The 24,921-nt window shown below is 48.1% G+C and overlaps 1 protein-coding gene across 1 annotated transcript; it reads left to right on the plus strand.

The window, feature by feature from the left end:
* The first annotated feature begins 205 nt into the window (after positions 1–205).
* EIF2B5 (eukaryotic translation initiation factor 2B subunit epsilon) lies at positions 206–24,764 on the plus strand. Its single transcript, XM_048864107.2, has 16 exons — positions 206–419; positions 3,591–3,715; positions 4,609–4,794; positions 4,893–5,070; positions 5,237–5,317; positions 6,103–6,180; positions 7,309–7,621; positions 8,391–8,536; positions 8,906–9,044; positions 9,764–9,865; positions 10,743–10,850; positions 11,856–11,946; positions 13,114–13,237; positions 20,009–20,134; positions 21,755–21,865; positions 22,955–24,764. Exons 1-16 carry the CDS (start codon positions 264–266, stop codon positions 23,018–23,020), a joined length of 2,130 nt encoding a protein of 709 aa, XP_048720064.2. The 5' UTR covers positions 206–263; the 3' UTR covers positions 23,021–24,764.
* The last annotated feature ends 157 nt before the right edge of the window (positions 24,765–24,921 follow it).

Here is a 24,921-nt window from a genome sequence, read left to right on the forward strand (position 1 = left end):
ACAGCAGCGCCCACTCACTCCAGGCGCTGCCCGCACACCTCCAGGGCCCAGGAGGCCTGCCCACGTGGTGCCCCTAGCGCACGTGCGCAGCCTGCCTGAGGGGCACCCAGCCAGAACACGCGCATGCGTGTCAGGAGTCCCCCTTCGCATTCTGCGCGGGGCGGTGTGTCCTCGCCGAGGCGCCGTCTCCTTCCGGAATCCGAACCCGGGGCAGCCCGGAAGCGGACGCGGCTGAGGGGCCGCGTGCGTGCCTGAGGAGGCGGATGATGGCGGCCCGGGGCTCTGGGAGGCGGGGAGCCGGACCTGGAGGGGCCCGGGGGCCGGACCCGCAGGAGGAGCCGCCACCCCCGCTGCAGGCCGTGCTGGTCGCGGACAGCTTCAATCGCCGCTTCTTCCCCGTCTCTAAGGACCGGCCCCGGGTGAGACAGACCGGCCGGGACCCCTTCCCGCCGCAGCCGGAGAGACCGGGGCCGGCCGGGACCCCTTCCCGCCGCAGCCGGAGACTCCAGACCTACCTCCCCGCCGGAGAATCCGGGACCCTTCCCCCGCCCCGCCCGAGAGACCGACTGGGACCTCCCCCCAGCTGGAGAGACTGGCCCCCTCCCCTCTCCCGCCCCGGTGGAAGGGCAAATCGGGAAGGCAGAATTCCCCATCCCCTCCCGGGATCTAGCCCACATTTCAGCTCTGATTTCTCTTCCAACTCTGCTGCCTCAGCCAGCTTGATCCTGTGGGAAAAATCCTCCCGAACCCCCCAAAAGCTGCAGAGGAAGGCGACCCCGCCCCGGAGAGCCCCAGGGAACTGCAGGGGATCAGAGGGCAGGACTCGTGGGTTCTGTTCCTGGCGCTTTCCTTGCTTTGCTGTGGAACCTGGGCCAACCCAAGCCTTCTGCAATCCAAGCCTCAACTGCCCTGTCTGTAAAATGGGGGGTAATTGTACTGATATACCCAGGGGGAAGGATAGGGAGTATCCCTAAAGGTCTTTGACAACAATTTGAGAGATACCTGTTTGTGGTATTCTCTGGGAACAGCATGTGATGGGGGGGAGATACTGATTTGTTATATGCAAGTATAAAGCGCCCACTATTCTCCAATCTGGTTGTTTCTTAGGCCTTCTCTATGCTGGCAATTTATAGCGCTGCAACTTTCTTGCTCGGGGGGTGAACACCCCCCCCCCAGCGCAGCAAGTTTCAGCGCTGTACAGCGCCAGTGTAGACAGTGGACCAGCACCTGGAGCTGCGCTCCCAGCTCTGGTAGCTATGCCCCTCATGAGGGTGGGTTTTTTAGAACACTTTCTCCCAGCGCTGCGGCCACACAAGCCACATTAAAGCGCTGCCATTGTAGATTAGGCCTTACGTACCTTAATAGAATATGTTTCCGGAACACTCATTCTGCATCTCTGATAGCAATCTAACTGGCTTTGCTAGAAGAACAAGAAATTGGTAGTTTACCAGCGAAGGACTAATTGCCACTGTGAGTTAATAAAATAGCTAAATAAAGAGATGTTGCATCATGTGCTGAAAGTGTCCAGGCTCATACAGAGTTCTGGAGAGGCCCTGCTATGCAAAGCATGCTATTACCATCTCCCATTTGATCTTCCTGGTGGAGTGACAGGTCTTGGAGGTGAAAGCTGCCATGACATCTTCCAACAAGAAAATATTTGTTAGCGTCCCTTTGGAACCTATGGGAGACAATTTTAGTTGATTGAAGTTTAGTTTATCAAAAAGAAGACTGAGAGGTGTCTTGATTACAGCATATAAGCACATTCACAGGGCTCTTTCATCTAGAGGAGAGAAGCAGAACAAGAACCAATGTCTGGAAGTTGAAGCTAGAGAAATAAAAATGAGAAATAAGGCACACATTAACAGTGAGGGTGATAAACTATTCGAACAAACTGCCAAGGGAGCTGGTGGCTTCTCCATCTCTTGATGTCTTAAAATCAAGACTGGATCCCTTTTTAGAAGACCTGCTTTAGCCATACACAAGTCATTGGGCTCAATACAGGAGTGACTGGATTAAATTTATCTTGCTTTATATTTGGTGAATCTGTGAATTTCTTTTTAAATCCTTACTTAGGGATTTTAGTATATTAAGAAGCAAAGTACCCAAATACAGCAAGAAACTGCTTGAGAGGAAAGAGACCTGTAGAGCACACACTGATGTATAATATCTTGTAAGATCAGTTTATGATGAATGGAGGAGGCTTTCAAATGAGGCAATCTAACGGGAGTCCAGTGGTTAATGTGACTGATGTCATGTTGTGCCCCCTTTTTCCAGATCAAAAAGCACACCTTTCAACTCTGAAAGAGAAAGGAGAGTGATGGGGGTGAAGGATTTCACTGCATTAATTTCTGAACTGTTGAAAGGAGAGTGGGTGAAGAATGACAAACTCAGCTCTGAAACTATTTTGAATAGTCTTATTTGTATTACAGTAGCATGCTGAGGCCTCAGTTATAGCACAATTCCCATTGTGCTGAGTACTGTACAAATTTAAAACAAAATATTCCCTGCCCCAAAGCTCTTACAGTCTTAACTACAGACAAGACATGACAGGTTGGTAGAACACAATGTGGAGAGGGAGAAGACAAGGGTGACAGTAATAGCTAATACATACAACATGTTCGAAGTGCACAATTTGGAGGGAATATTTTCAAATGCAGTAACAGCAGCTGTTTGTTTTCTTATCTTGTGCTGCCTCTCCTGGGTGTGAATGAAAGATAGTGCTTCATTTGAGGGAACTACATTGCCAATAAATGTTCCTGTAGCCCTCTTGCAGTCTAGACCCTGGGGAATTATAGTAAGTCATAAATAGGGGGAGTGTGTGAAAAGATTTTGACTCTACATAGTGTATACATACCAGCTATTTCTGTGGGAATGTTTTGGGGTTTTTTGACCCCCACAATGAGGAAAAATAAACCAGAAATCCAAACTACAACAGTTATAACACTGGGGACTAGAGAGCATTATGGTTGTTTGCTTTGCATTTGCTAGTGACGATATAGGAACTGCAGCTGCCTTTCTCACGGGAGGGACAAATGCCTTTGTGGTAAATGGGGAAGAGGCTAAGCCACTGCCCAGAGCAGCAACAATGTTTCCCATGAAATCATCAGCAAATGAAAGAAGAGAGTACTTTAATTGCCCAAATCTTAAGGCTCTGGTGCTATAGGAGACAGCAGTACCTCAGTTGGGGTTGAACAGTTATCCTCTTTCATTTTAATCTCACTGTCAGAAAAAGATGCTTTTTGAAAATGATGGATACAAAACAATTGATAAGTGATCCTTCAGTTGTAAATTACCTTCAAGAAAACACTTGACTCTCCAGTTGATGGAATGTATTGACATTACCTGCATAAGTGTTCTGTGGTTTTTTAAAAAAAAAAAAAATTGTTTTTTTAAATTTTGTTCTGAAGACCATTGTTCCTGTGGCTTCATCTCTCATGTCTGGCATTTTTTTTCTAATGGTTAGAGCATGAGACAAGGAGTCGTGACCGTATTACTCCAACACGGCTGAGTCGTCTTTCCTGCAGCTGGCTTGTCGCTGACCTTGTTTGGTGTACAGTGTTGGTTCAGCTAACTCTGTCCTGTTTCCCTAGGTTCTCCTTCCTCTGGCAAACGTGGCCATGATTGACTACACCCTGGAGTTCCTAACTGCAACTGGAGTGGAAGAAACCTTTGTCTTCTGCTGCTGGAAGTCTGCTGAGATAAAGGAGCATTTACAGTAAGGAACACCTCATCTTCCTTTGAGGCTCACTGTAAAGGAATGTTTTCCAAGGTCTTATATCACAGTGACCCCTTTGGCTAATGAAAGCTGGATGCTACTCCCATTATTGTCCCGAGGAGATAATTTGAGCAATGTCTCTTTAGCAGCTTCTGCTGGTCCTGGGAGCATACTTGTTGCATGTCCTTATTCACCAGCTGTTGCTAATAGCTGAGAATACAGCAGGGTAAATAACATGTGAAGAGAGAACATTTCTTCCATTGGAGAGCAGGATGTGGGTAGCAGTGTAAGTGGGCTATATCTCTCTGAGGACTGCATACATGAAGGTCTTGACTGTCTTCTTTTTTCGTATTTAAAGGCAGAACTTTCCTGGTTAGATATTTAATAACACTGTATACCTGATGGTCCTTAAACTACTGGCTTTCACTGAGGAGTCATGGCCTTGCTCTGTAACACTTTTAAGTGCACTTAGCAGGCTGGGGTCAACTCTCTGCTACACAATGTTCTTAGCTTCCATAATCTGTAGGCTTGTGTGCTAAAGAGGAGTATACAGCTTCATCTCTTCCCTGTTTCAGCTGTTGCCTACAGGTTAAAATTCTTCTCTTTGATTTTGCATAAATGCTTCGTGTCTTTCCCCTTCTTTTACGAATCTCTACAGAAGATCTTGCCCACAAGAAAGTCATTGTCCTCTAAGCTATCGTCTCAGAGCATTACCCTCTTTTGTCTGTGCTACAGAAATAACTATGGTTAAATGTGACAGTGGGCCAGCCATCATAACATGGTTGCTTCTTATATGTGTGGACAGACAACCCCTCACACTGGAGCACCATATTCTAGCCTAAGGTAGAAGATCATCCTTTTCATTCCTTCTGGCCTGTTTTCTTCCCCTCCAGTAAGTCCAAATGGTGCCGCTGCACCTCTCCCAACAAGGTGCGCATTGTGACCTCAGACCTGTACCGCTCTCTTGGTGATGTGCTAAGGGACGTCGATGCCAAGTCCCTAGTCCGCTCTGATTTCCTCCTCGTCTCTGGAGATGTGGTGTCCAACATCAATATTTCCACAGCTCTGGAGGAGCACAGGTGGGTGACTGGAGAGAAGGCGCACCGGCCTGGCTTGTTCAAGCTTGTTGGTGTCACTTTTTCAGAGGCATTGTTTAAACTCTTCCTTTCCTGTTTAGGATGCGCCGTAAGCTGGACAAGAACGTGTCTGTGATGACGATGATTTTCAAAGAGTCCTCACCAGGTCACCGTGCTAGGTGCCAGGAGGATGACATCATCCTTGCTATGGACAGCACTACGAACCGTGTCCTGCACTACCAAAGAACCCAGGAGCTGAAGCGCTTTCGCTTTCCCATGGTACATGCAGTGTGTGTGACTGGCCGTGACTTGTGGAGTGTTCTCCAGATTTCCAACCAATTGAAGTGCATTCTTAGTATGTTGTCCTCAGCTGGTGCAGAGGTGTTCTGGATTGACTCCCACGTGAGAAGCACTCAAGCTGTCCTGTGTTCTCTTCTCTTTCCAGAGCTTGTTCCAGAGCAATATTGAGACGGTTGAGGTGCGCCATGACTTGCTGGACTGCCATATCAGCATCTGCTCCCCACAGGTGGGTTGCTGTAGTTCTGGAGGGCTGAAGTGTTCTGAGTAGCTGGTTTAGTGCTGCTCACATGGTAGAAGCACACTGCATTGTTACAGCATAGAGTGGATTCCAGAGCCCCGGTCCCATTCTTTGCTACTTTGCATGCATGGGGCATGTCATGGACACAGGAAGTATGATACTTTCTTGGGCTGCCCCAGCACTCTCAGCGTCTGGTGTCTGTTGCTGAGGAAACAGGTCCAAAAGGAAGCGCCTCTGTGTGTGTCCATGTCTGAGATGAATGGAGGAACTAGTCCAAGATTAAACAAGGTGAAAAGTAACTGATCTTGCTGAGCTTGTTACAGGCTGCAATAGCAGAGATGGCATCTCTGGGGGCAGGGGACCAAGTGAAGTGTCAGTTCTTGCTGGCTGGTACCTTGTTGGTAATAATGTTCAGGGTGTTCCCTGCTATGTCCTAGATTCAGTAACTGTTCTTCCACTGTCAGGAGGAGAACTGATCTTCAGTCTTTCATGCTAAGCAAAATTACAAAGTTAGACTGGGCCAACCAGCTGGAATTAATATCCCACCCCTTCTGAAAGCCAGACTCTACTAATGTTCACTATGGAAGGGGATATGGGAAGCCCCAGCACCTCCCATGGAAGAGATTGAGCCTTTCTCATGCCAGTAGGAGAAGGACAAGAGCAGTGTCGTCTTGTGTTGTACTTTCCTGAGCTCCCTGGGAGGGGCTGGTCGGGGTTAATAACTGGTCTGTCCTGGCAATGTCCTCTGAGTTTTGCCCTCACATTGTCTCCAGGTGGCTGAGTTGTTCACAGATAACTTTGATTATCAGACTCGGGATGACTTTGTGCGTGGCCTGCTGGTGAATGAGGAGGTAAGGAGGGGTATTGCGGGAGACCCACTTCTGTCTGACCCGAGAGGGGCCTTTGGCTTATCCCTTATCTTTTCAGTGGGTGGCTGGGACCTTTTTGTGTGCTGTCTGGGATGAGGTGTTTCCATGTCAGTGCAGCGAGTTGTGCGTGCTGGGCTGTAACATGTTCTAAGTTGTGATAGGCACTGGAAGTTCTTGGGGAGCTGGGAACAGTTCTCTGTTAAACTAGGAACTAGATCTCCTGCGATTCACAACAGCACCTGCTCTCAGCTCCTGGTTTAGCTTGTATGCGGAAGGAAATATGAAGGCTTGGTCTTGTTAAATTAGAAACTGACACAGCCTTTACTGCTTCACCAACATGGTGCCATGTTTTACATTATGCTCTTCAGAGCAAGGACTGTCTCCTGAGTTTGGCACCACCCATCACAGTGGGGCTGTGATCCTGTTTGGGGCCTTTGGACACTGCCATAATACAAATAACGATAACAAAACTTTATTGCTCTTGACCTTTCTTCTTTCCAGACTTACTGTTTGGTTGAATTTCAGCAATTATAGGGGATCTGAAAGTCCTGGCTAGAGATAGGCGTCATGTCAGCAGATGTATGCTAGCTGCCTCCACGGAGCTCTGCTGATGCCCCTGGGTCTTGACTTGAAGACCACCCTTGTTTTCCCATTCCACCACCTCCCATATAGCTCTGCCAATGTCCCTCACCCCGACCTGAAGCATCTCCTTGTATACCAGTCCTCGCTAATCATATTGGTTCTGTAGTGGGTGTCTTTGGAAACAAATGAGCAGGCTTGTGCAAATGAGATGCCTTCCTAAAGCCACTGGGGTGATAGTGACTGTGGCTTGTAATGCATTTGGGAGGCTGGAGTTTGGGAGTACTTGGGATGTGATTTAGGTCACTGGGGTCTGAGTGTGTCATAGAAGCAATGCCCTTCGTGTCTGAAAAGGCTGGTTAGTGAATATGGTAGCAGAGGCGTCTTTATGGAAGCAAGAGTGCAAAGAAGAGGGGTGGGTTGTGGAGGGAAAGTGTGTGGGTGACATTTAACATGGCATAGAACCCTGCTAAGCTGCAGGGAGCCTTCCTCTGCAAAGAATCCCTTGACACGCTTCTGACTGTTTCCCAGGTCCTGGGGAACCAGATCCATATGCATGTGACAGCAGAGGAGTATGGTGCCCGTGTGTCCAACCTGCTGATGTACGAGGCTGTGTGTTCCGATATCATCCGGCGCTGGGTTTATCCTATGACTCCAGAGATGAACTTCACTGATGATGAGACACAGAGCTATACCCATTCCAAGCACAACATCTACCGAGGGGCAGAGGTGAGCCTGGGCCACGGCAGCGTGCTGGACGAGAACGTCCTCATTGGGCAGGGGACGGTCATTGGCAGCAACTGCTCCATTACCAACAGTGTCGTCGGTCAAAACTGCAAAATAGGTGAGTGCCATAAATGGGAGGTGTGGGGAGGAGAAGCCTGATGTAGTTTGGAATTATAGTGAATTCAGTTCTGATCGAAGGTACTTTTTGTGGGAGGAGAGGAGTGGAGGCAGTGGGTGAAATGGGATTATTAGGGAAACCAAAGTGGAAGGAGGGGAGTTACAAATAGTTAAGCTAGTATATATTGTACAGTTTTTGAGTGTTTAATTTTTAAAGAGGTCCAGGCCTGTGTGGTGGGAGCTAATGCCACAGCAGGGAGTATAGTGAGGAGTGCAAGCTAAGTGAGAGGGAGGGCACTTGGCACGCAGGAAAAAGAAAGAGGGGTCGTGTACATATGTTAAGACAATAACTTACTGGGCTTGTCTCAGACCAGTATTCTAGAGATGAAAATCTCTGTATCCCATGCTCATCCCCATGAACCTCCTAGTGTCCCAGCTTCATGGCCTTGAATACAGCTCCGCTGGTCTCATTTTTCCCTGGTTTGCTGAATTACTGTAGGTGGGAGGCCTGTTGGTACTGCAGCATTTGCTGAATCTCTACAGAAACCTTAACTCAGTTTATTTTCCCTGGCTTAGCCTAAGGAGTGGCTGCTGAAATCTGAGGCTGGCTCTGCCATGACGTCTAACCTTCACTGAGCCACAAGGGTACCCTCTAGTTCTGGAGCTAATGGGTTGGATACTCTCTGGTGCATTCAGCATTGGGAAAGTGCTAGCCCGGGGTGAGAGCTGTGATCTGCCCTGCTCAGCATCTTTGTGGTGGCGTTTAATAGGGGATGAAGTTATCCTGGATGGAGCATTCCTCTGGAATGGTGTCCACATAGCAGACCGCGTGGAGATCTGGCAGTCTATTGTCTGCGATGAGGCTGAAGTGAAGGAGAAGGTCAAATTAAATCCTCACTGCGTCCTGACTTCCCAGGTGAGTTGCAAGGTTCTCCACATGCCCTTGGAGAGCTATTAGACTTGCTCATTGAATGTATGAAACTGAGAGGACCTAGCCAGCAGCTAGATTGAGGGGTGCTCCAGGCCTTTTTTTCTGGTTGGGGCATAGGCTACTGCCTTCACCTTGTCCCTTCTGCAAGGAGTTTGTTTTATTTAGCAGGCTACATGCCCAGGCACCGCTAATATTTCCAAATATGTTTCAATGTTAAGCAGTTCCAGGAGAGACTCTTTGAGGCAGCCCTCGGCTCCTCGGGGCGGGGGGGGGGACAGGAGGGGAATGAGAGGTGGCAGTGGAGGGAGCTGTGCTTCTGTTCCTTATAGAAATGTGTACGTCCTTTATTTTTAGGTGGTGGTGGGTCCTAAAATCAGCCTCCCTGCGGGCACAGTGATCTCGCTGCACTCACCAGATGAGGAGGAGGAGGACGATGATGAGTTCAGTGATGATTCTGGAGTGAACAAGGAGGAGAACAAAGTGAAGCTGAAAGGTGCATGAGCTTTTGTTGAGCACTTGGGTCCCGTCTTTTGTGGGGCTTCATCCTCTGGGACCAGCCTGTGGTCCCAATTTGCTGAAATGCAAAGCTGGTAGCAAAAGTCTTATGTTAAACTTGGCATCTGTGCCCCTTTAGTGCGGAAAGAGGGATATCCAGTATACCAAGCTAATAGTCAAGTCAAATAACAGGTGACTACCTGCCCTCTCTAGCATCCAACCTCCTGTTTCATCATAAAGATCTGTGGACGCTTGTCTTGGGGTAGGAGCTCTCTATAGATGACAGGCTACAGCTTGAACAGTTACTCAATTCAGGACAGATGACAAGACATCTGGCCCTCATTTCTCTTCCACTGCACCCCAGGGAGTACCTGGATCTTAATCCTCCTCCCCCATGGGATATTGGTTCTGTCAGTCCCCACTTGTGTAGGATTCAGTGTGAGAGTCAGTGTGTCGAGCCAGCCAGGCCATGCTGCTATAGGGCGAGATGAAAGAACAGTATGGTCGTCTTCTACTGGGCTAGGTTAATGAGAGCAGCACCCTGTATTCATGGATGGGAGACCCAGCCCTCCCCCCGTGGGTTAAGTATTTGGGACACAGCTTGGTGCAGGTCATTCTGACCCTACCCTCAGTCCCCCACTAGAGGCCAATCCATTTCAGGTTGGTTGGCTGTCCCGGTGTGCTTCCTTCCTTCTAAATGCCATCTTCTTCTTTCAGGTTATAATAAAGCAGAGGTGGGGTCAGAGGGCAGAGGTTACCTCTGGAAAGCAGATGATGAGAATGAAGCGGATGAGGAAGAACAGAGACAGAGTCTTTGGGGTGAGGAAAGGTTTGATGTAGACTGCTGGGAGTGGAAACGCATGTACACGATTTCAGCGAGTTGCTGAGTGGGACATTAATAACGGGCAGGGATCATCTTTTTGTTCTGTGTTTGTGCGGCGCCTAGCACAGGCGGGTCCTGGTCCATCACAGGGGATCCAAGATGCTGTAGTAATACAAATAATAATTAGTATCTAAGGTCATCGAAGGTGATGTGTTGAACCAGGCTGAGGAAGTCTCCCCAAATAAAGTGGTGTGAAGTCCATTACTGAGATGTCAAAACTCAGATTAGACAAAACCCTGGAGAAGAGGGAGTGGGAGGAACAACCTTGGGTTAGAAATCTGACATTCCAGCTGAATGGGGAAATCCCATCCCTCTTGGAGCCCTTGTTTCAGACTGCCTCCAGACACAGGCAGATGTCATTCCCCCAGTTCTGCTAAGGACATGTTTGGAAAACTTCCTTCCCAGCCATAAAGGCTAGATACATTTTATTGAAGAGAGCTAAAAAAAAAAAAAGGGCAGCTGAAATTCTCAGAGGCTGCATCTGTTTTTCTGCAAGGTTCCAGCTCAAGTGAGAGTCCCATGCTGCTGGCATTCCTTGCCTTGCAACGAGTGAGCAGTTTGGCTGGGAGGGATGCTTTTGCTTTAATCACTGACCTGTGCTGCCTGATTCTAGGGATCTAGCAAAGCCCAGTCATGTTAGTGGCAGGACCCATTCAATGGTTGTGGATGTCTGGATCTGTAAGTAGCAAATCCCATACAAGGATAGCTTGTTCAAACCTGCCTGGATTCCAGCTTTGTCAGTTGGGGAATTACTGCAGCTCCTCTGCTTTCGGGGTTGCCACTTAAAAGGTTACATTTTCCTGTGTTTATCAGGCCCCACCTTGAATCTAGAGGAAGAGAGTGAGACAGAGAGTGACCTGAGCCTGGGCTCTGAGCAACCAGACAGTCGGACTGTTTCTCCTCAGCTGGATGACGTGAAAGGTGAGAGGCCTGGGCCTAGAGGGAATTCTGTGAGGGGCAGGGAAGGGCCCTGACCTTGTGGGTAGTGGGGTGAGCCCTGTGCTGTTGTAACTGTGTGCACTGAAAGTTCCTGCCTTGCTCCATCTCACGCCTCCCTCTTCAGAGAGACCCCCAATCTTCCTGGCCAGCATTTCTCTTGTTCCTGTTATAGTTATTTGATATTCTCTTCCGTGCCGTTGGCTGGTTAGTACATGCACAGGGGCCCAGGTGGGAAGGTTGAGAAGGACTTTTGCTCTTCCTGACCAAAGGTTGTTTGAGGCTGTCTTTGTCAGAGACTGTTCCCTTTCCATAGCAGCTTATTGTGGTAATTCTCCCCCTGCTGCACATCCAAGAAGCCACAAGATGTGTTAGTACTTGTCAACATGGGAAAGTTTTACTGGTATAGTTAAGCCAATGTAGTTACACTGGAATTACGCCCCATGTGGCACTCTTAGTTTGGTATGAGTGCTTTTTCAGTTTAGCCTATGTGACTTGGAAAGAGTTTGTTGTTCTGGTATGAGTGGCTATTTTTCAGTTTAAGTGCATCCACTTAGGGAGTTATGCCAGTCTTGCCATATGAGTTTAAAGTCCCCCCTAGCTTATACCAGTATAACTTTCCACGTAGATGAGCCCTTAGGTCATGGAATAGCCTGTCAAGGGAGTTGTAGAAGCCCTGTTGCCTGAATCGTTTAAAACAGGTCTGCATACAACCCTGGAGAACACGTGGTGCAGTAGGAGACAGTCCTGTACTGGTGCCTAAGGATGAAATTGGTGGGATCTGTCAGGTCTTTACTTTTACTCGTACTCTGCAGTTACTTACAGGTGGAATAACTGTGGGCATGTGTTGGGTTATGGAGGGGAAATGAGGAGCTGTTTAGTAGGCTTGTCCCTGCTCCTGTCATGGGGCTGGTTTCTCTGAAGTGAGAGGTGCTGTGTGCTGGACTTCTCCCTCTCCTATCTAATGGCCTATTCTTTCATTGGTGACAGTTTTCCAGAATGAGGTTCTGGGTACCTTGCAGAGGGGTGAAGAGGAGAACATCTCCTGTGATAATCTGGTCTTGGAAATCAACTCTCTCAAGTAAGTGCTCCACCTGGGGCTGCAGTGCCTGACTCTGAAGTGTCTTTTGTCGAATGAGCATGATGCTAAGAGGTTTGAAAGGGAACCATGTGACTAGCCCATGTGGCGATCAGTATCCAGTTAGTTTCTTCAGCAGTCGGGCTTAAGAGACAGTGATAATTGAAGATAGTGACATGAGGCGATGAAGAGAGTGCTCTCGCTCCATAACCTCCCCAGCTAGCATTAGCTGTTGTTCCATGAACTCTTGGTCTAGGGACTGAATATCCATTGGGTGCCTATGAAGGGAATGGGAGAACACCAGCCACACGTTAGTTTACCCAGGGTGTTGCTGCTTTCCATACATTGCAACGTTCAACCAGCAAGTCCAGAGCCAAGAATCTGTGTGTGGTGTGGCATTTCCACCTTATTTACACAACAGCTCGTGGGTTTTAGCCTTCGTGATATTCTGGTCTGCTCTTGTTAGCATCTCCACTGCTAACATGCTTAGGTAACCTCAGCTTGTCCATGCTTTAGAATTCACCTTCCACTGTCTGCTGTCACTGAGAATAATTAGGCAGAACAAACCCGCTGGGCCTCATTAAAGTCTTCTCTCTACTGGGAGCAGACTATAAACTAGAGACACAGACAAACCAATTGACTTTTTCCTGAGCACAGATGGCAGTGGACCTGGTTTGTCTCCCGGGTCTGTGTAGGGGTGATGAAAGTAATGCTTATCTCACATTGAAAGCTATCAAATTGGTGAGGGTTGGAGCGCAGGGTCTAACTGGGTGTGTTCTACCTACCACTTCTCAAGTACAAGTCTGTTTCTCTTGTTTTCCCCATCATATTCCTGCATCATACCAGTAAATGTGAGTGTGCTGTCCCTGTCCAGGCAGCATGTTACATTCTGAAACTTGGTCTTCAGGAATGTGGTCTTTCATGAGACCCATTGCAATGCAGGTGTGTTTCTGACTGCATGTGTACACTAAGCATGTTGTTTTTTTAAAAAAAAGACTTGGGCCCAGGGCTGGGAAGTTAAAATTGAATTGAATTCTTAGAAGTTCCTGTCCTGCAATAGAAGAAAAGACTTCAGTGGTTTGCCATGGCTGGAGGCAGGATGCCAGATTGCACAGATTTATGGTTGTAGAAGGTGTGTCAGTCTGACAACCCCTCCCCTTTCCCTTACAGATATGCCTATAACATTGGCCTGAAGGAGGTGATGCAGGTGCTCAGTAAGGTGGTCATGGAGTTCCCATTGCAGCAGCTGGGCACGGAGTTAGACCCCCAACACTACTGTGTAATGCTGATACCTGTGAGTATACCTCCCCCCTCCTTTCAGTTTGCGTATATTTTCTGTTATTGACTGTGACATGGTGTTTTAGAGAGAGGAGCCCTGGTCCCTGCCCCGGAGTTAAATCAGACTAATCTCAGGCCCTATTACAGGAACAACAGATGGATGTTCCCCTTTGTGCTGAGCACCATACTTGAACATGAACCTTAGAAGAGGGCTGGGGGTGGGATGGAGAGTTATGCACTTGGCAGTCTCTTGGTTTTTGCACTGGACACACCCTTCCAGTAAAGTGGCATTGGAGTGTGGGGTTCAGAAGTGGGATCTGAAGGAGCTGGGAGGCTGCATGGCCTGCGGAAGCAGGGAGAACATTCCCAGTGTACACAACAGCATGGCAGTAAGTGGGGCAGGCACTTGTGGGAGAAGGACTCAATAGCGCACAGGGCTTCAGTTTGTGCCAGCAGGCAAGATACAGGTCGGTTCAGAATGGTACAATCTTGAAAGTGAAGACAAAGAAATAAAGAGCCTGAGAAAGTACATTTTGGTGAGGCTGGAGGGACATGAGAGTCAAGAAAGCCAGAGAGCAGGAGGCTTCAGCAGCAGCTAAAAGATAGGGGAATGGAAAATTAAGACTACTTCTTATCTGTTCTTTCTTGGGACTTCTCTCCTGGTGCATAGGAGTGGGTCTGGGTCCTCCAGCCACCTGCTGGCTGTAGGATCATTGAGCCTAGGGACTGGCCTGTCGGGAATTCAAGGAACTTGCTGGCTCATGAGCCTCCCTTGATTCTCCTAAAGCAATAAAATTATCAACAATGTTAACTCCACTTGACAAAGCTCAGCTGGGTGTCTGGCTTGGAAGAGACTTTTTTGTTTAAGTAGCATATGCTGCTTTCTGTCTCCTGTGCGTGAGGACTGGAAATATTATCCCTTCCTTAGAGAATAGATCCAAAAGAGGAACAGTCCTATTGGTCAGTCACCAGGAGTACTACTTGCCTGCAGTACAGATCTAATACTGGTAACTTTTCCAGTGTCCACTGCAGAGACAGAGGCAGGACCTGGCTGCCTCTGAGTAAGATGCAGGGCACTGCTTCACCCCTAGAAAGGCCCTGGGTGTATGTGGCTGTGTAAAACGGGCTGCCATGTTACCTGCTGACCCTCAGTGAGAGCTTGTTCCAGGACCTCTGGTCTCAGTTTGGAGGAGGTGGACAGGTTCCTGCTTTTTCTGCTGTGGCCTCTGATGCGTGTGTGTGTTGGACTGAGTGACCCTTTAGTGCTTGCAATGATGCATGTTTTAGAAGAAGCAAGTCTGGCTCCTAGTTGCAAAGGGTTGATTTGGATTGTTCTGCCTCTTGTGGGATATGGGCAGCAACAATGGGCAGCTCCTGTGTTTTCTGTGGGGCAGTGTGATTGTGTGGGGTGGGGAGGGTGGGGGAAAAGACATTTCCCCAGATGGATCCAGACATGTGACTTAGTTCAGTTTTGGGAGATGCCTTCTGTTGGAAATGTGCAGCAGTTGAACAATTCAGTTCATACTAATTCAGTTCTCCTTGTAAGGTTTAATTGAAAATGTACCATTCCTCGTGGCCAGAAGGTACCCTAACGAAAGTGGAGTACTGGGGCGCACACTGGAGCAGATGCTAGACTCTCCTTGTATGTGGAAAGCAACACAACTGGAGAGTTGGATGCCTGAAGTCTGCTGCTGTTTGGGATCCTAGTTTGAATAAGATACAGCGCCACTCCTGGCTGGATCCTGCAGTGAGCTGCTGGTCCAGCAAGTGAGAGACATGGAAGCGTCACGGCAGCATCCTGTCAGAGGAGCTGGTGGACGAGGATGGGGCTGAGCCCATGGTTTTTCCATTAGCTTTGCAATGAGGGAAAATGATCAGAAAACCACGATGATGATTGTTTGTAGTACAGTAGCGCCTTAAGTTGTGAAGCTGCAACATCAGGACCACTCTACCCTTGTGCACTATTACAGATATTGTCCTGTGAGCCAATCGTCGTTGATATAATATACAAATCATCCTACTTGTATTTCCCACGCTATCTCCTCTCCTTCCCCCTGCTGGATGCTTGAAGTCACAAAGACCCGAACGTGTTCCGTCGTAGTAAACTTTGGTTTCAGAGTAGCAACTGTGTTAGTCTGTATTTGCAAAAAGAAAAGGAGTACTTGTGGCACCTTAGAAACTAACCAATTTATTTGAGCATAAGCTTTCGTGAGCTACAGCTCACTTCATCAGATGCATCCGATGAAGTGAGCTGTAGCTCACGAAAGCTTATGCTCAAATAAATTGAGGTGCCACAAGTACTCCTTTTCTTTTTGTAGTAAACTTTGCCACCAGCAGAGGAGATGGAATGTGGCACTCCGGAGCCATTCAGTGTTGCCTTATGCCTTGGGAATTGCTCTGGGTGCTCTGTATTCACAGCCTTTGCAGGCTTGGAAACTTGCCCAGGGTCCCCTGTGTGGCTGTCATGCTGCCTGGAGGGGCTCAGGAGTGAGAATACAAAGCTCAGAGCAGACTGCTAAGAAGCAGGGCACAAACCCCAAACTGGTTGTGAGTTCAAAATACTTCGATTTCACCAACCAAGTAACACGTGTAAACTCCTCAGGCACTATACGGCCTTATATGGAGTCTCAGACAGTCACCTTGGGCATTCCACTCTATCTTGCCACCCAGGCAAGATGGACTCTGTGATGGATGGTCACTTTACATCAAAAATTACAAAATATTCAGGTTACTCCCAATCCTAAAGGACCAGTCACTACCACAGGTCAATTTGCATTTTTAGATCTCTGACCAAAGACTTGTAGCCAATCCTGTAATAAACTAACTAAAGGTTTATTAACTAGGAAAAATAAATGACTCTTATTTACAAGGTTAAAGCAAGTAATCATCCACACACGAGTTAGTCGGTTTTCAAAAGGTAACAGCAACTTCTATAGTAAGCAGACTCTCTGTATCCTTTAGGGCAGGGGTTCTCAACCTTTCTCTTTCTGAGTCATCGTCGTCCCCCCCCCCCCCCCCGGCCAAACCATGCTATAAAAACTCCATGGCTCGGCTATACCACGGCAACTGGTTTTCTGTATGTAAAAGCCATGGCCAGTGTCAGGGGGTAGCAAGCAGGGCAGTTGCCTAGGGCCCCACGCCAAAGGGAGCACCGCAAAACTAAGTTACTCTGGCTTGGGCTTCAGTCCCGGGTGGTGGGGCTCGGTGCCCAGGCCGCAGTCCTGTGTGATGGGGCTTCGGCTTTCTGCCCTGGGCTCTAGCAAGTTTAATGCAGGCCATGCTTGGCAGACCCCTTGAAACCTGCTCAGGGACCCCCAGGGGGCTCTGGACCCCTGGTTGAGAACCACTGCTTTAGGGCTAATCCAGGCAAAACAGCTGGGGATTCCTTGCATATGCTTAGAAATCCTTGCCCCTCAAAATTCAAGCAGCAAAGGAATAATACATTTGGCTCAACAGGTATTTTTATTCCCTTCCCCCAGCATTCAGGCTGTGATGGGATGAGGGATTGGGCACTTACCCTCTTCAGGGCTGTGGGGGAAAGTCTTTGTTCCACAATGGCCCATTTGGATTCAGTAGTCCTTCCTGATAGGCAGGAGACAACGCCTTCTGTAGGAATCCAGCATTTTGCATTAGGTGAAGTTTTTTTTCCTGTTTGGTAAGTTATGTAGTTTCAGAACAAACATTTTACAATTATAAAACAAACTCTTAAGTATTACCTTGTAGCATGGGATATAGAGATTATAAGTGAGATTAATGTATGTGGCAACATACAAGCATTTCATAAAGTCTAAACGCTCTACACATTGAAATAAGTCCAATACCTGTCTTAACAATCCTACACACAGGTGAGCCAGACTGATTTCCTGCTCTGCATTTGTCAGTGTTCAGTGAGGCCTAAAGGGCCTTGGCATGAACTGGCACCTGGTCTGCCAGTGTCACAGTGACAATGAAGAGGTCTGAGCTTTCCAGCTGGCAAAGGTGCTTCCTCCCAGGAGTTGATGGGAGAAGTGAGTATTGATTAGCCAGGAATATGGCTGTGGGAGGTCTTTGCCCAAAGCTCCTGAGAAATCCCTATTGCTGCTGTGTCATCTCCACTCAGTGGGCAGACCCATTCATTCTCTGAGGGAGCTGCTATCCCTGGAGCATGGTAAAAGAGTGCGTGTAGCTCCATGGGCATGCAGGGGAACTTAGCCATTGGTTTCTCTCTTTTTAAATTAACCCTTGTAAAAAGAAACTGAACTCACTGACTTATTTCAGAGTAACAGCCGTGTTAGTCTGTATTCGCAAAAAGAAAAGGAGTAATTGTGGCACCTTAGAGACTAACCAATTTATTTGAGCATAAGCTTTCGTGAGCTACAGCTCACTTCATCGGATGCATACTGTGGAAAGTGTAGAAGATCTTTTTATACACACAAAGCATGAAAAAATACCTCCCCCCCCACCCCACTCTCCTGCTGGTAATAGCTTATCTAAAGTGATCACTCTCCTTACAATGTGTATGATAATCAAGTTGGGCCATTTCCAACACAAATCCAGGTTTTCTCTCCCTCCCCCCCACCAAACCCACTCTCCTGTTGGTAATAGCTTATCTAAAGTGATCACTCTCCTTACAATGTGTATGATAATCAAGCACAAATCCAGGGTTTAACAAGAATGTCTGAGGGGGTGGGTAGGAAAAAACAAGGGGAAATAGGCTACCTTGCACAATGACTTAGCCACTCCCAGTCTCTATTCAAGCCTAAATTAATAGTATCCAATTTGCAAATGAATTCCAATTCTGCAGTTTCTCGCTGGAGTCTGGATTTGAAGTTTTTTTGTTGTAATATCGCAACTTTCATGTCTGTGATTGCGTGACCAGAGAGATTGAAGTGTTCTCCGACTGGTTCATGAATGTTATAATTCTTGACATCTGATTTGTGTCCATTTATTCTTTTACGTAGAGACTGTCCAGTTTGACCAATGTACATGGCAGAGGGGCCTTGCTGGCACATACACATTGTAAGGAGAGTGGTCACTTTAGATAAGCTATTACCAGCAGGAGAGTGGGGTGGGAGGAGGTGTTTTTTCATGCTTTGTGTGTATAAAAAGATCTTCTACACTTTCCACAGTATGCATCCGATGAAGTGAGCTGTAGCTCACGCTCAAATAAATTGGTTAGTCTCTAAGGTGCCACAAGTACTCCTTTTCTTTTCACTGACATAAACATCCTGCTTCCCACAGCATGTTAATGGGAGCTGCACCCCCTGGCTCATCACACTATCAGGCAACTTCGTGTTCAGTTGTTCTCTTATTCTAGTGCTATAAATCATTGGTTCTCAACAAGGGGTCTGTGAGCTGGTTTCTGGGGGCTGTGGGGCCCTGCAGCAGAAGCCTGCGCCCTGGCACCCCCGTGCAGCTGAAACTGGGAGTAGAGCCACGGAGAGCCCCAGCTCCCCCTTTGGGGCTGAAGCCAGAGCTGTGGGGTTGGAGCCCGAAGCTGTGGCACAACTATGGGACTGAAGCCCCAAGGGCCCACTCCACCTGCCTGGTGGCAGAAGTCTGGAGCTCCCCTGCCTGCCACTGAGCCCTGGAGTTTTTATAGCATGTTGTGGGGGGCCTCGGAAGGAAAAAGCTTGAGAACCCCTGCTGTAAAAGATCTTGTGGTTTGGGATCAGGATGCGCACCTCCTGCATTGCCCTCGAGTTTTCCTCCCCAAGCCCAGACCCCCATTAGGCAGCATCCACTTTCCCGTTTCTTAGCTAGAAATGCAGCACAAAATCACTATGCGAAAGGTTTAATGAAAAATAAACCTTGGGGAGGGATCAGCCAGTAATGTGACAGCTTCCTGCTTCTCATCTCTCCTCCCCTTTACCTGTAACAGATTCTAGTAGCTGCTGCAGTGTCCTACGAAGCTTCCAGACAAACACAAGCAAATGGAGACTGAGCCTTTGGGAACATCTCTTATGGTGCATTTGTTCTGGAGGCAGCCCATTTTGCTGTGTCTGTCTGGGCTCAGCTAAAGGGGACAGACAGTGCAGGGTACAGTTACTAAGGCTGTGTCTACAGTAGCACTTTCATTGGTAAAACTTTTGTCACTCAAGAGTGTGAAAAAACACCACCCTGACCGACATAAGTTACACCGACAGATGTGTCAGTGTGGACAGCGCTGGGTCTCCTGCCGACACAGCACTGCCGCTCGTTGATTGAATGATGCCGACGAGGGAGCTCTCTCCCGTCAGCACAGAGCAGCTACCCAGGAGACCGTACAGCAGCGCTGCTGTAAGGTCTCTAGTGTAGACATAACTTAAGTCTTTGCTCTGTTTTTAAGAGTTACTCCTTTTCAGTTAGACCTTCTCTAGCTGCTCTGCGGAGTGATCATGTCCCAGTCTCAGTGATGTACCTCTGTTCGCCATTGTCTGCTGTGAAGTGACATCCTTTGAGTTCCCTGCTCCCATGAACTCATTTGTGATACCTAGCACTCTATCCATAACTCCTAAAGCACTTCAGCAAGATAGTTACACGTCATCTTCATGCTACAGACAGGAAAACACAGACACACAAGTGGCCTTGTCACCTCTTAGTCCTGTGCTATAACCCCAGCTGCCCCCTTAACATCACTCAGCTCTTGGGGAAGGTGTTGTGTATGTAATTAGGTGGTCTGAGTGATGAGCGAGTGGCTTTCTACAGTGCTTTGCTTCCCCAGACCAGTCTGTTCCCACTGAGGAACTGCATTGAACATGCACATTATCTGTGTTTAAAGGTCTCATAATCCAAGAGCATTTGTTCTTTACCCTAATTCCTCCTGCAGCTGTTGAAGAACTGGTCCCCGGTGTTTAAGAACTACATAAAGCGGGCATCAGATCACTTGGACGCCTTATCTGCCATTGAGGAGTTCTTCCTGGAACATGATGGCCTCCACACATCCATAGCCAAAGTAAGTTCCTCACAGCAGCAAGGACTTCTTCTTCCACTAGCTCAGTGGTGAATTGTGGTTTGTTGGTGCCATCAGCTTGTCATCTATCAGGAAAGGAAAGCTAGTGTGACTGTTGGGAAGGGTGGGTGAAAGAACATCTATGAACATGATTAAAATCTCTCCTCTGCATCTGTCCAGGCCTCTGAGCCCTGCTATGGAGGAATACTGGTTGACATGAAATCTGGAGCTGCTATCTAGCAGCTATCTAACCCAGAGGGACCCCTTCCATGGTGCTGTAGTGGAGGAGAAGCCAGTTTCACACTCTGAAGGCACCCAAACCCACCACCTTGGACCCAAAAGCGAGGGGGTATAAAATGGCTTTTGTCACACTTAAAGATGGGAGATAGGCAAGGCTGGAAAGAGGGTGGGATTTCCTATTCAGGCTGAACTGGGTGGAAATCAATGAACAAAATGAAGGTGGCGTGTGGCTGATCTGCTTTTCCACTGTAGGTGTCAGTCTTGGAAAGTGTTAAACCCACGTCTCACACACACACGCGCTCCCTCTGTGTTAATGGATTATTTCTGCCATCTAAAATTGCAGCTAAACTCCCCAATTAGAAATCTTTCCTTGAATAGTTCCTCTGCAAGTGCCTGCACAGCATTACACCCGTCACTTCAAGAAGAGAGCTGTCCTGAAAACCCGCCTACACCTTGGTTCCCCAATAAGGAGGAATCTTATCTCATGGTACCAGTGCCTCTGCCTCATGGCATGAGCACTTAGCCTGGACTGATGCCAAAAGCCTTCAGCTCAGTAAGCCAACGTGTCCTTGAATGACAGAGATTGTTTGGCATGTATCCATTGTTCTAGCCTGGCTTTCCCTGGTGGCCAGGAGTTGAAATGACACTTCATTACTGGACCTGGCACATGTAGCCCAGCTTTTATCAGTCCTCTGCTGTGAGGAGACTGACTGCAAAGTGTCTCATCAGGCCGCGCACAGAGGGGTGATGAGGTCCCCCCAAGCGAGAGTGCATTAGCATCCTCCTCTCATCATGGTGTCCAGCAAGAGCTTGATTCTACAAATGTTCAATTGCATTTGACGCCCACTATAAGGCACTGTTTAGCAAAGGCCATGTGGGGTTGAGTTGCAGATGTGACGACCAGAGTTAGGACTGGCTGGTTAGGACAACCAGAGTTAGTGCTCTTCCCTACTGCAGCTGCCAGAATTATGTGCATCTGGATCTGCGGACACAAGGGGTTCCTGAAAGATCCCTTTCGGTGGTTGTTGTTAGTGTACTTTACCAAGGAGCGGAAGATGACTTTGTGGAGCTCCCTTGGGGTCCTTCGTTGCTTTCAACTCCTAAATACCCCTCCCTGCATCCTTGGAGTTGAAAGCCGTGAGGGGAGCTGTGATTTGGACCTTGGGTGCATCAGAGCTACCTCACGTCAGGGGCTCAGTGTCAGCAGGGAAAGTGTTGGTATTGGGGACAATAAAAGCCCAATGATATACACCCTGTTCTCGCCCACTGAGGCTTGCGGTGGGCGTCCCAGATTGTCATACACAGCCTTTGGCTATTAAGTGAACCAGTCCCAGAAGAACTGCCTGTTCTGTTGCCCCATTTATGGTTTTCTGATTGGTCCAGGTGCTGATGACCTTTTACCAGCTGGAAATCCTGGCAGAGGAGATGATTCTCTTCTGGTTTTCTCAGCGGGATGCATCTGATAAGGGCAGGCAGCTTCGTAAAAACCAGCAGGTAAGTTCGAGTCCTGGAGGGATTCACTAGCACCTGCAGTCAGCCTTGGGGCAGGGGTGGTTCTGGTAAAGCTGGGCTCTCAGCAGGGCAGGTAATGAAACACACAATGCATTGGCTTACGGCAGCTCAGCCTGGCTTTCTGCCATGTTCTTCTGCGATAACCAGAGTGTTCTGATTGGGGTGAAGGATGAGGTAGTGGGAGAGGGAGATGTTTACTGACAGGTGTTCGAGAACCTGCTGGGAGCACCCTATGCTCTGAGTAATGAAGAAGCCTCTCTAAGCTAGGCAACTACTTGAAATGGGCTTCACGGAAATGAACTATCACTCCTTACATGTTTCCTTTGAAGCTGCTGTACCTGGCTCTCTCTCCTCATCCATTTGCGTGGTTCGCTGAGCACTGGCTCTGCTGAGCGGCTTGATATCAGAATAGCTCTTCTATAACTGGCTTGTGCTGCAACAAGCATAAAGCTCCTCTCCATCAGTAGGAACTCTGTACCTGGATGTGGCCAAGCCCAGTTCCAAAGCCTTTCCCACAAACAGTACAGAAGGAAAACCCTCTTTGAGGAAAAGACCAGATCTGCTTAGTTTAGAGCCCACATGAAGTCAACTCCCTTTACAAAAACCTGTCCGTGCCTGGAGCTGCTTATTTAAACAGGGTTCAGAAGGCAAAATGAGCAAAGTACATACCCTCAGCAGCCCGTCAGGGAGTAGGTTTCTCCTAGCAGCAGCTTTCCTTGCACTGCCCCTCTTATGGGCTTGAAAATTAGGTGGAGCTGTCATGCCTCCTTCTCATGAGCCCTTGATGGAACAACTCTGGGTCCAAACTTCCCTTCTCCCAAGCAGACTTTGCCTCTTTTTATTAGGGTTTTGGGGGTACCTTGGCCATGAGGCCTCCTTTGGGGGTTCCAAAGAGTCTGTACTGCCCACACCACTTGGATTTAAGTGTCCATTTTTATGTCTGTTTTCCTTGTTCCTCGGCCCCCCCATCTAATGTGGAGGTGGTCAAATGCCAAGAAACTGCAGTTGTCTCATTAAAGTAGGTGTTTTCCGGGGTTTATTTTTCCTCACAACATTTCATTGTCCCTGCAGCTTCAAAAGTTCATCCAGTGGCTGAAGGAGGCGGAAGAAGAGTCGTCCGAGGGCGACCAAGACTGACCTGGCCCCTGCCATGAGAAGAGGCACTCCTGCCGCCCTTAGAGGAGGAGGGAGGGATCTCTTACTGGCCAGGCTTTGCCTGGCAAGGGGGGCAGAGCAAGAGCAATGTCAGTGCAGGGGGCGTAGGTGTGGGACCTGAAATCCAAGTGACTGACAGTCCCAGCGTTAATTGTTGTGTATTCCCAGCCCCGGAAATGGCATCTTACGCGGGATAGTCACAGCACAGCATGAGACCCACAAGGGAAAAGCAGGACACTTATGTCCGAGATCCTTCTGTGGCCTGTCTGTGATGTATTATAAGCTATCCGTTGGGAGGGAGCCACTCACTCCTAATGTAGAGGTGACAGGCAAATACGTACGAATTCCATGTAAATCTAACTCTTGGGGTTTGAACCATTTCTGGTTTGTGTAAATGTGGTCATATGGCCTGGTTATTGGGAGTTACTGACGTTCCTGGAGCTGTAAAGAGGCCAATGGACAATTCATTCCCACTCACTTGTGGAGAGCCCCTTCTGAAGGGACACTGGCAGGGCAGGTGGACAGACATGGCTTAGTGATCTAAGCACAGGGTTGGGCCTCAGGAACTCCTTTGGCAGGGGAAGGCACAGTTGTCAAAGGAAGCCCAAGGCATTTGGCAGCCTGGAATGAAAAGAGGCACTTGTGCTGTCTTTCGAGGAGGGAGAACCTCTTACCATCAGGCACACCTGGCTAGTTAAAATCTTGGGTCTGACATGGACTTGCACTGTGATCATAGCAAAACCATGTAACCTTTCTGCGTCTTTCCCTTTCTGTAAAGTGGGGCTAATACTCACTCTCCTACCTCACGGAGGGCTAGCTAATAACAGAAACACACTTAGTGAATAAAGTACTGTAAATAAAGTACTGTATAGAGGATTATGCCCCAGATATGACCTACCTTCTCTGTCACCTTAGTTGCTGGCTCTTTGGGTGAGGTTTTATTTTAACTTGTAAAAGGGAACAAGATGCCTGACTCTTGTTAAGGCCCCTGGTTCAGGGATTTGCATGGTTCTGAGCATGCAAGCTGTGACACCAGATGTTCTCTCATCCTGCTTCCCATGCTAGCGACAGACACACTAGCTCAAACCAGGTGTTTTATTTATTTATTTATTTTTTAAAAGCTAGCTTTGCTTTTCTCCTTTGGGGGGAAAAAATCTATGGGTCAGCAACTGCAGGGTAATGCATGGGTATGCAGCAGGAGTGAATGTGTCCTTTCCATCCATCCCTCTACTGCATCCTCCTCCATGCAGGTAATAGAGCCCTCGGGAGCAGCATTCTTGTAAATGTCATTGTGCCACTTCCCGCCCCTGTTCTCCCCCAAGAATGGAGCAGATCAGCTGACCCTTAATAGGCAGGTCATATGTTAAGCATGCTGACCATGCCACTGTCCTTTTAGGAGGGATCTGGAATAAATTCTGTGAGGGGAATACATTGAAGCTGCCCACTCAAGGTTTTTTTGGATGATGCCACATATTCTAAATGAGGGGACATTGATCTGTGCGGGAGGGCGGGTCAGAAAATGCTGCCTCTTAAAGATGGATGTTGGGAAGGGGGCAAACTTGAGAACTCACAGGGTCAGTTGCCAGGACTGTGCATGAAGGCCCTCGGCTTCTGGCATCACGGAACCCAGTCTTGTAAATGTTGGGGGAAATAGCTGATATATGAACTTTCTATATCTGCCAATATTTAATTCAGGGAGTGATTAAAAACATCCTGGTGTAAACAATGACCTCTCTCCTCTGTTTGACTTTGAACAGATGTCTCTGATCATGGCACAAGCCTGAGCAGGGCTCATACGTAGTCTAATGAAGAGACTTATGTAATAGCTTTATTTCTCAACAGGATCCAAGTATGCCTATAATATGCAGATGTGAAATCAGCCC

The sequence above is a fragment of the Caretta caretta genome, chromosome 9, assembly GCF_965140235.1.
Source record: "Caretta caretta isolate rCarCar2 chromosome 9, rCarCar1.hap1, whole genome shotgun sequence".
NCBI lineage: Eukaryota > Metazoa > Chordata > Testudines > Cheloniidae > Caretta > Caretta caretta.